The sequence below is a fragment of the Symsagittifera roscoffensis genome, chromosome 2 (genome assembly GCF_963678635.1).
Source record: "Symsagittifera roscoffensis chromosome 2, txSymRosc1.1, whole genome shotgun sequence".
NCBI lineage: Eukaryota > Metazoa > Xenacoelomorpha > Acoela > Convolutidae > Symsagittifera > Symsagittifera roscoffensis.
Genome location: NC_087063.1, coordinates 73,282,917 through 73,294,477, shown reverse-complemented (window position 1 = coordinate 73,294,477; position 11,561 = coordinate 73,282,917). Strand labels below are relative to the sequence as shown.

The 11,561-nt window shown below is 35.6% G+C and overlaps 1 protein-coding gene across 1 annotated transcript in view; it reads left to right on the top strand.

Moving 5' to 3' along the window:
- The window catches only part of LOC134840490 (Bardet-Biedl syndrome 1 protein homolog), a gene marked incomplete in the record, with an annotated part of 512,639 nt that extends 506,970 nt beyond the window's left edge, over positions 1 to 5,669 (top strand). The window contains 6 exon segments of the mRNA XM_063856324.1: positions 597 to 764; positions 887 to 1,109; positions 1,521 to 1,654; positions 2,472 to 2,606; positions 4,802 to 4,888; positions 5,486 to 5,669. Of these exon segments, the coding sequence (XP_063712394.1) occupies positions 597 to 764; positions 887 to 1,109; positions 1,521 to 1,654; positions 2,472 to 2,606; positions 4,802 to 4,888; positions 5,486 to 5,569 (831 nt within the window).
- Positions 5,670 to 11,561: the final 5,892 nt, after the last annotated feature.

Below are 11,561 nucleotides of genomic sequence, written 5' to 3'. Positions count from 1 at the left end.
ATAGACAGAACCCGCATGTATTTCACTGGTAATAATTGAAAACTAATTTGTGTGTAATTTCAATTCAAAAATGTTCGCGAAATATGTTGAATTAGAAAATTTACTGATTAAAAATTGTTATTAAGATTTTGTTTTCATCAAGAAAAACCTCATTTCAACTTATTTTACAATTTAAGATTCATAATTGGGTTAACTCATTTGTAATCAAATCTAAATTTTGTTCACCTTAAAATATTGAGTGAGAGGTTTTACAAATTAAGGAAACATCAAATTTGTTTTAAAAAAATTCCATGACAGTTTTTTTTTGAATGGCAAAATTATAATAAAACGATTTGAGAGCTCTAGGTGTCCTTTTCGCAAGGGACCTGCTTATTTTCAAGGGACCAGTCTAGCATAGTGGCAGTAAACTATTCAGTATTGACTCGATGGGTTTTCGATGGGTATTATTAGTTAGCAAGCGGGGAAACCGATTAAGAATGCTCATAATGGAGTGAAACTTATTTGATGATTAATTCTACATTGAAGAAAAGTTCATGCAGAGTTTTTGACGTTATCTACAAACTTTGATGTTCTCACCTCCCTTTTTGTTATTTTAGGGAAAGAAAGCGTGGGCCATCACTACTCCTGGGGCTATTCTGTCCACGGAACTGATGGAACAGAAGTCCAGGAACTTCCAAGCTATGCTGGTGGCATTAGATAATAGGGAGATCCGGATATACAAGGAAAAATTTCTGGTCGGAATCCTGGACACAGGAGATTATAACGTGAGAATATTGAACTCTTAATTAAATCGAGAGGATTTTTTAAATGTGCAAGCTACTATTGCCATGTTTTTTATTTGAAGCATCAATCCGATTGGTTTTAAGTCGCGTTTATTATTGCATAGGTGGTTGCGATGCGCTTTGGCCAGTTCGGGCGGGAGGACGGCTCGCTGATCACAGTCAACTCCAACGGGGCTCTGAAGGTGCAACTGCTCCGCCGAGTGGCCAAGTTCAATGAGAAGGAGGTGCTTGCAGGAGCCCCTCCAGAACAGAGTGTCCGACTCAACATCCCCAAGAAGACTAAGTTGTATGTGGACCAGACTGTGAGGGAACGCGAACATGCGACTGGTTAGTATGGTCGGATCCATATTTTCAAAATGATATATGTGCAAGCTGATGTTGCTATCCAGGGTGATCTTCGAACAGTAAATTTCAAACCTCGTTAACTCAACAATAGTAATTATCCGCTAAAAGCATCAAATTGGGAAGTTGGGTGTTTGAAACGGTTGTTAAGGGCACGCAGAGGGCCTTTGCCAAATGACACATTTTTTGTTGCTAGTTGAATTTGTATGCGTTCATTTACAAAATTGTCGATAAATAGAATATAATATAAAAATTTACTTCCAAGGCGTTTTAAGCCATTAGTTGACCGGTAAAAGATTGGTCGAATACGTATCGTGAAATACGCCCCAATTGTTAAACTTAGTAAAGCAAAATAGTAAAGCAAATTACTTTGAATTGTTTTTTTTTGTGTTTCAGAGATCTACCGTACGTTCCAGCGTGATCTAGTGAAGTTGAAGTTGACAGTGGCGCAGAACTATCGAAAGGCACTGGACAAGTCCCTCACCCCAATGACACAGAGCGAGGAGGCCCCTCTGAAACTATCTGCTCAGGTACATAATTTCATTGGATTTCATATCATGTTAAAATCCTTATCGCCATCAAAAAATTTAGATGTTGTTAAAATTGATAGTTTTTAACCAATCAGAATCGAAATTGAATATTTTACACACATCTTCCAGCAATTTTGCTCTTATCTAGTTTTCTGATTATTGTATTTGGATGACGCCGTTCATTTGCTCAGCATTTATGTAATAATAATAAGTTGTCAATGGTGGATTAAAATTTAACAAGACTGTAGATACACTGCTGTTTTGAGTCGTTTGATGTACTGACCAGGCTGCTCAAACTAGTCACTTTAAGTGACCTGGTCACTTTTGGTCACTTATTTTTTCTAGGTCACTTTTTGTTGAAACTGTTGTTGACGAGAGTTTTTCCAGATAAGATCATGGGACGACCCTGCCTTTGTACTATTTTGAGATATCCACTTTTGACTGACTGGCCTTAAAATTTTTCTAAAGGTGTCTTGGGCGCCAATCTATACTAATTCTGAGGGGGAAGCGCGCGCCGAAAAAACGTGATTTTTTTGGTCGAAATTTTCCAAAAAGTGCCTAATAACGCCTTTTTTGACATTTTGGTTAAATTGCGGTCTTTATAGTGGTTTGGGAGAGGCTGTAAAAATGGTAGGTCAGTTTTTTTCTCTGACCGATTTGAGCAGTCTGGTACTGACTCATAGGGACAATTCAAGTTCTTATGAATTCAACAATTTGGTTTATCTGGCAACATCTTAAAAACTAAAACTAATTTAGTTTTTCGATTTGGTGGGAGCTGGGCCGGGTGCTAGTAACAAAACACTTCTGCTATTTTCAGGTGCAGGGCATTGGTCCTTTGTTCAAATTGATTCTGGGAATACAAAACACCTCTGCGAACAAGACACTGGAAGGACTGTTTGTACTCTTCAGATATGACCACTCGCTATACGATGTCAAACAGAAACTCATACGGGTGTGTAGCGAGCAATAGGAAGATACTGCGCCTTTCAGGGCTAATGTTTATTTTTGGCAAAAGAAGCTTTTGATAAAGCTATAAATTGATTTTTGATATTTTATTTTTAAGATCCACACACCCTTCCAACAAATATCAAGGACTAAGGGTTATAATTTCAGTCTTTTAGGGATGTAATGGGACTAATTCGCTTGCCTCAAATCAATTTGCATTACTTTTTGAGTGCGGAATAAATCACCGCACTTGAATCAGTCGCACTCACGAGTTGACCTTCAAAGATCAATTCTTAAAAGCGCGCATAAGTTAGTCCATTTTGGCCAAATTCCAAACCCTCAGAACTTGAAGTTAATTGAGAAAAAAATATATTTTTACTTTCAAGATCAAGGAGTCGGTATTTGCACTGAAGTATAAGACGTTTTCATTATACTAGCGTCAGCTTAGTGTATGATTATGAACCTTCCTAAGTCGCAAGTATTGTTGCCACTTTTGGGACACATATACAGCTTTTTGATAGCATGTGCTTTGACATTCGAATAGTTAACACATTTGATGCAATTTTAATTCATCGAATGAACCGAAAAAAAACTATTTGTTTCAAACAACAACAATAATAAAAACTCGATTTCAGAAATTTTCTAACTCAATATATCTCGCAATTTTTTTGAAATGCACAATGTGGTTTTATGCTCTGCGATTTTTTACATGCAAAGTTTGTGTGCATGCCTTCAGTTTGTTATATTCCAAATTATTACTTGCGAAATTGTGTCTTTTTGTATTAGGTGCCACTTGTGCTGATTAGATTGGCAGTTTATTAACATATGTGGCTGCTTTATTCGTGACTAGTGTCGGTGGTTAAGCGTGATTGGCTGAGTGGTTAGTGCGTAAGACGCAAAACCTCTTGATTGCAGTAGGTCTCAAATCGAATCCTAGACCTAGCGAGGCTTATTTCTATTTTATCTTATTGCACTTTCTAGAGCTGTTTTTTGTTGTGTTCTCGCTGGTGTTTGCGATGCGAAGCTTCGACTCTATGTTGACAATTATTATATCGATGACCGAAGATGGTCTGAATAAAGAAATCACCGCGGGCTTTTTCTCTTCGAAAGTCGGAACAGCAAGCAGGGCTTGTGTTTTAAAACGAGTCCTTTTTTCCAAGTAAATAGCAGTTTTTGTGCAAAATTGTTTCATTTATATTTACTCAACCTGATTTATATTTGCTTAATTAAAGATAAATATATTGCTGCCTGCTCTATTAGTGTAACATGCTTGAAAGTAGGTGACATATAAATCACCAACCATGCAAACTGGCCGAAAATACTAGACTTCACATCATTATTATAACACCAGCGAGCTAGCGAGAATAGTGTTATCTTACGAATCTACTTTTTTCTAACCGAACTCGCAAATAAAAAGTTCTCATTTAGTAAGACCATTATTGCAAAGCATTGGCAATTTTATAGCGTCTGCTCTATCGGCTTTATTGGTGGCTAGTGTTTGCCTATTTTCAAACATATATGGGGCAGATGCGAGACCGCTAGAATCATAATCTCCAGGACGGGGGTTCGATGCCGACACCTAGTTAAGAGTAATCACCGTAGTGAAGACTCTTATATAGGGCTTGCTGATTTTTTTTTAACGCCAGTCATAAACCATTCTAAAAATTCAAAGAGCTTAAAGGGCATCTATTTTTTTAGTTAAAATTCGAAAGTTGAGATTTTTTCAACAAAATCAGTGTTGTTAAGAGTAATGAACGTAGTGATATATAGGTCTTGCTGATTTTTTTTGTTTTTTTTTCAGGATCACGCTCAATTTTGATTTTTTGCGGTTTGAATTGTGATTTATTTTCAAGTCTAGTGCATTGTTAAAAGGAATGCAAACTCCACTATCGAACAGCAAAAGTGTAAAGGTCACGAAAAACGAGATCGACTTCTAGTTTCGAAAATGGAAATTAATTATCAGGTTTTCCAGCGAAATATAAGTTTTGCCTATTGATAAAGCTTTCTCAAATTGGGTTAATTTTAACAAAAAAGTGTCATTGTTCTACAAGTTCAAAGAGCTTTAAGGCCATCTATTTTTTCTTCGAAATTCAAAAGTTTTTTTTTCAGGTTCCTTGCGTTCATTAGTCTTTTCCAATCTTCGATTGGTTATGTTTAATATTTATGTTTCAATGTTTTGTTGGAATAGTTGTTCCATTTTAGCCTGGGATGTTGGTTCCTGGCCTGGACTACAAGTTTGAGTCCTTCGTGCAATGTCTCACCCAGCAACCAGTCTCAGGTGACATCGAGGTACATTTAAAGATTTTAGTGGTTGTGTTTTACCAGCGAAGTTAAATCACAACTTATTCTTCCGTTTTTTGACAGTTTGAGTTTGATTTTTTCATTTGAACTACGAAAGTTGATTAATTGAAGAAAACCCAATGTTTCGGCTTTTTAATTTACGCTTTTCCACCTACCTGTTAGCTATGAATTTGAGGTTTCCGGCGCAATTTTAAAAAATGTCTATTGATGCGGTTTTTGTCAGATTTTTTTATAGAAGAAAGAGCAATCATGAAATCATTGTTCAATTTAATCAGCTGTAAGACAATGCATGCATTAGGTAAGGTTCTTAAATTGACAAAAAAAATTGACAAGTGTGACAACTGACTATATTTCTGTCGCCCCAAGTTCATTCAAACTTCGGGCTTTATTTTGGCTAGGTTCAGGTATTTTGAAAAGTTCTCCGGAAAATTGAATTGTTACACCGTAATAACTCCATTAAAAACTCCATTCTTCTTTTCTGATTAAATGGATTTCTCCGTAAACGTTTTTATGTAGTAGGGATACTTGAAAGACCCAAAAGAAAAATAAATACTGAGAATATGACCCTTGTGTTTTTCTGTTTAGATACTCGTTGGCATGAAGGGCAATCCTAACCCACTGGTTGTAAATGTTATTCAGATGCCGATCAGCGAAGGAAATCTGTTTTAAACTTAGCTTAAATTTTTCATAGCAATATATGCCAAAATTCGTGTATCTGATCATCTCTTGTAATTTAAACTGTAAATGTGTGAATAAGTTATAAAAAAATAGCCTGTAAAAATACAATTTTATCGAAAATTTGTTTTGACGTTTCTAGTGTTTATATTTTGAAACTAGTTCTGCTGTTCTCCAAACTTTTAGGCGCAAAAATGGTTCTTCCCAGTGTTCCACTCCCGCGTAAAATTACAAAATTATGTTAGAAAATTTTGACTTTTTTTAGGCCGATCAAATAGATTTTCCGAGCTCACCTAAAGCACCAAAATGACGCTGTTTTTGCCAAATTTTCTGCGCCGCAGGCAAATTTTTAAAAAAGCAGGTCAAAGAAATCGTTTTTGTGCACTTTTTTTTGAAAATTTTGACCAAAAAATCCCGATTTCTTGGCGCGCGCTCCCCCTCAAAATTGGTATAAATTGGCGCCAAAGGCGCTTTTAGAAAAATTTTAGGTTTCGTCACTAAAATCGATTTCTCAAAATAGTACAAAGGGAGGAGCCATTGGGCCGGCAGGGGGTCGAATCTGATCCTTTTTTGACGCGGAAATATTACAGCTTAGAACATTCAAAACAATTTCAATTAGCTTTCTTTAAGCAAAACGCAAAAATCATCAAGGAGAACTAGAAAAGAGCCAAAAAACTTGTCTAATTTTCTTTTTAAGACTTGATGAATTAAGTTCACTGTCATATAGGTTAAAATGATTTTTTTTTTCGTTTTTTTAATGAAAAATCCTCAAAGTTGTCCATAGACCAATTTGATTTTTGAAATCGAAATTTGATTTCTTTTTGAGCTCAGTTCCTTCACTTTATTAAAAGGAAAAAACACTCCACTACCGAACATCAAAATAGTGAAGGTAACGAAAAAAGATTTCGACTTCTAGCTTCGAAAGTGGAATCAAATTTTCAGATATCCAAGTGGAATAAAAACTTTACCCATTAAACCAGTGTTCTCAAATTGAGTTGACTTAATTGACAAGTTTAACTCATGATTTTTCTTGAAAATACAAGAGATTCAAAGCCATATAGTTAGAGCCAAGAGCTTGACAGCCGTTTTGGCTTTAAATTTGAAGTTTTTTATAAAAAAAAGTGGCTCTTTTCAGTGTCTGTGTGTTCACTGACTCTTTTTCAACGGTCTGTTGGCCACGTTTTTCAAAGGGCGATTGAATAAATACAACAATCTGCATAATTTAGAATTAATCCTGTTAAAATTTTTTGAAATTTCACTACAAATGATTTCAGTGTGTATCGTAAAACTTACAAAATTCGAAATCTTAGACGATACTTAACGTTAAATGACGTGTAGCGGTTTAGTCTAAATCTTACGTTAAATTAGGTGTGAAACGTTATCGTTACGTGTAACAGTTACACGTTGGGCCCGAATAGGCACTAATACGCTCTCTGACTTAACGTGAATTAACGTTCGAAAATAACCTTATTTAACGTTAAGTCAGGTTATGAGCGGTTAACGTGATTGAACTAGTTTTGCAATGATACACCTAATTTGACGTAAATTAAGATTAAATCAAGCTCAATTTGGTTTAATTGAGTAAATCAGTTCTTAGCGCTACACCTAATTTAACAATACGTTAGGTTAAATGACGTTAAATGGCTTCAGAACTCTATACGTGACTTAACGTCAAGTTAAGCTAATTGAATTTGAACGGCTTCAAATCGCCGCGATCAGCCTTACGTTGCTTAGCGTTGCTTAACGTTAAATTAGGTCAAAAAAGGTGATCCGTTTAACGTTGCTTAGCGTTAAATTAGGTTGAAATATGACGATCCGCTTAATGTTGTTTAACGTTGCTTAACATTAATTTAGGTTGAAACATGACATTGCTTAACGTTATATTAGGTTTTAAAAAACGATCCACAAACCTTTTTTTTATCCTAATTTAACGTTGCGCAAAGTCAAAGAATGTTATGCAGATCATCACATTTTAACTCAATTCAACAAATTGATTTCAGTTAAAACATGCCGATCTGATCAACGTTGATTAACGTTGCTCAACATAAAATTAAGTAAATGTTGTATAAAAATCATGGTAGCAAAAATAAATAAATTGTATAGTCAGACTGGTGAGAAATCAGAGAGGTGAGTATAAAAATTCCAGCAGCACTATAGAATCATGGATTGCACAATTCCGAAATGAAAATGCAAATCAAAATACGAAATTGGCCAAATGAGTTTGAGTTTTTCGAAGAATTTCAGAGGCATTTGAGTTCATTTTTGAGATTCTAGTGTTTCTTCATCATCATCAGAACCGGAATCAAGCACCACTAATGGATCTTGGTGGCTATGACCGAGATCTAACGTTAATTTAGGTAAAAATACGATAAATGAAACAAATTTTTGGGTTAACTTCTTAACTTAACTTAGCTTTGAATTAGGTGTAGGTGGACTATTAGGTTCAACTCAGCTCCCGTTTTTGGTTTAACTTTGTTGAATGTCAATTTAGGTTTAGTTACGTTAAAACAGCACAAATTTCTGTGGTTTCGCTGGTGTGGTACATAGTTCGCTCTGAATTTCCCGATATCTCATTTTTGCTAAAAATATGTCTCGGGTATATTTTTCTCCTTGGCTTCCGGCCAGCCACAATTGGCACCCTGGTCTGCGAGACGAGAGAAGAAACCATCCAGACTCCCTTTATCTCCCTGTGTCGAACTGGGGAGTTACATTCGTGTCATGAAAAATGTGTTCTCTTTCCTGAATCATAACCCTCACATCTCATGGAAAACTTCGAAAATAATTGTATTGATGTTTGTATGTGCAAAATTTTGCATGCGTTTTTTTCTTTCCTTGATTCCAAAAAAAAATAATCGGGATTTTACTCGGTTTTTGGTTTCGGGATAACATACGCGTAGGCTGTTTATACAACACTTTCCGTCGTTCATCATTTGCTTCGTTCGACTTTCTGAGCGCGGCTGAGCTGCAAGCATTACGGTTGGTTGTCTCATCCGCTGTCTCGGTACTGGAATGATCTCCAGTCTGGGCGTTGGGTCATCGAATACAAGTTTCTTTTAAAGCTTGCAGGTAAGAAGAGTTGCCATAAAAGAGTTTCCATGGATTGAGGCTCCGAGGATGGTCTCGGTCAGAAAGGTGCCACTCCTAATGAGTCATTTGATATCTGAGAATAAGATGTACACAATTGGTAATGACATCGCTAGACTGTAGTCATTAAATGTCTATGATACCTTGTCTGACGGTCAAGAAAAAATTTTTGAAAGTTTTTTTTTGGTTTTAAGAAGTTTTTTTTGCTTCGGTTGAACTTGAGACGGTTTGTACACTGCATACTTCGAGCCAATCAATTTTGTTGAAGACCACTCAGGCGAGGGAGACGTTGAAGACAATTGTGCTGACGATTCTGCCACTTTTTTTTTGTTGACGGAGATTTGGTGACGGAGAGTTGACGGATATTCTACAAATTTCATCGAGTGTTTTAGGGGGATTCCCAGTGTTCCACTCCCGCGTAAAATTACAAAATTATGTTTGTTGATTCATAAAAAGTGCAATTATGTAATTCGCTCATACGAAAGTTTGGATTTAACAACTAAACTTCTGATCCACGGGCGGATCTAGGATTTTCTCGAGGGAGGGGAGCGGATTTTAAAAAAAATTTCGAAAATTTTGACGATCTTTTTTTTAGGTCAACCAAATTGATTTTCCGTGCTCACCTAAAGCTCTAAAATGACGCTGTTTTGCCAAAGTTTCTGCACCGCAGGCAAACTTTTGAAAAAACAGGTCAAAAAGTCGTTTTTGTGCATTTTTTTTGAAAATGTTGACCAAAAAATTGCGTTTTTTTGGCGCGCGCGGCCCCTCAAAATTAGTATATATTGGCGCTTTTAGAAAAATTTTAGGTTCCGTCACTAAAATCGATTTCTCAAAATAGTACAAAAGGAGGAGCCTTTGGGTCGGCAGGGGGTCGAATCTGATCCTTTTTTCACGCGGAAATATTACAGCTTAGAACATTAAAAACAATTTTAATTAGCTTTCATTAAGCAAAACGCAAAAACAATCAAGGCGAACTAGAAAAGAGCCAACTATCTGTTATAACCGCGAACAGAATTTGAAAAGCTTACTCAAAGCCATCGGCGCTTGGATGTACAATGCTGGTATTAATATTGCAATTGATCAATTTTTATTACAGTGAGAAACATTTTTCTCGACGTGAGCACAATCATTACGGGAAAATTTTTAAGTATCAATGATTGCAGTGAAAACAATTTCTCGAGTATAGGTTTTTCACGTATCCATTTTGTTTTTTTTTCCAGCTCAATTCAGTTTCGTTTGGTACATAAAATGGTAATACAAATGAATCAAAAAGGCAGGGAATTTATTCTGAATCAAGTTCGAGTTTTTGCTTTTGATTTTTTTTGAGTTCAATTCACTTTCATTCTCTATAAAAAGTCAAACTACATTCTCCAATTTTGACTGAACAAATAAAGCGAAAACAAACATGAGTTGATTGAGACTATAACGAGTCATGACTAGCGTGCGTTATCTAGTCGAAAAAAGACTTTTTCGGGCTATTACCTATTGAAACACAATCAATTGAATCATGTATAACCAATTTTTTACTAAGAGTTTGCAGTAGTACTTTGTACTTATCAAATCGAAAAAAGACTTTTTTTTCGTGTTAACACCTATTGAAACACAATCAACTGAATTATGTAAAACCAATTGTTTCCTAAAAGTTCATTGAGTTTAAACATGTAGATAGTTCTAAAACTCTGAATTAAATCTTTTCAATATTTTTCTTGGGTTCGAAAAAAGTCAACTGTTGCAAAACTTTAAAAAAATAACAAGAATAATCGGTTGCTGGCAGTAGCCGTCATAGCTCAGAGTTGCCTATGGCTTAATTTTGCATGGGGTGATTGTTAAAAAACGCTTGGGTGCAAAAATGAGTACTAGAAAAGTTCTACGGAAAATTGAATTGATACACTGTAATAACTCCAATAAAAACTCCATTCTTCTTCTTCTTCTCTAGTTGTTTGGAGTTTTCCGTAAACAGTTTTTATGTAAGAGTGGGGATGCATGAAAGACCCAAAAAAATATATACTGAGAATATGACCCTTGTGTTTAGATACTCGTTGGAAAGAAGGGCAATCCTAACCCACTGGTTGTAAATGTTATTCAGATGCCGATCAGCGAAGGAAATCTGTTTTAAGTTTAGCTTAAATTTTTCATCGCAATATATGCCAAAACTCGTGTATCTGATCATCTCTTGTAATTTAATCTGTAAATGTGTGATTAAGTGATAAAAACAGCCTGTAAAAATACAATTTTTTTGAGAATTGCTTTTGGCATTTCTAGTGTTTTTATTTTAAAACTAGTTCTGCTATTCTCCAAACTAACTTTTAGGCGCAAAAAATGGTTCTTCCCAGTGTTCCACTCCCGCGTAAAATTACAAAATTATGTTTGTTGATTCGTATAAATTGCAATTTTGTAATTCGCTCATTTAACAACTAAACTTATGATCCACGGGCGGATCTAGGATTTTCTCGAGGGAGGGGGGCGGATTTAAAAAATAAAATTCGAAAATTTTGACGACCTTTTTTTTAGGTCGACTAAATTGATTTTCCGTGCTCACCTAAAGCTCTAAAATGACGCTGTTTTGCCAAAGTTTCTGCACCGCAGGCAAATTTTTGAAAAAACAGGTCAAAAAGTCGTTTTTGTGCATTTTTTTTTGAAAATGTTGACCAAAAAATTGCGTTTTTTTTGGCGCGCGCTGCCCCTCAAAATTAGTATATATTGGCGCTTTTAGAAAAATTTTAGATTCCGTCACTAAAATCGATTTCTCAAAATAGTACAAAGGGAGGAGCCTTTGGGTCGGCAGGGGGTCGTATTTGATCCTTTTTTCACGCGGAAAAATTACAGCTTAGAACATTCAAAACAATTTTAATTAGCTTTCATTAAGCAAAACGCAAAAACAATCAAGGGGAACTAGAAAAGA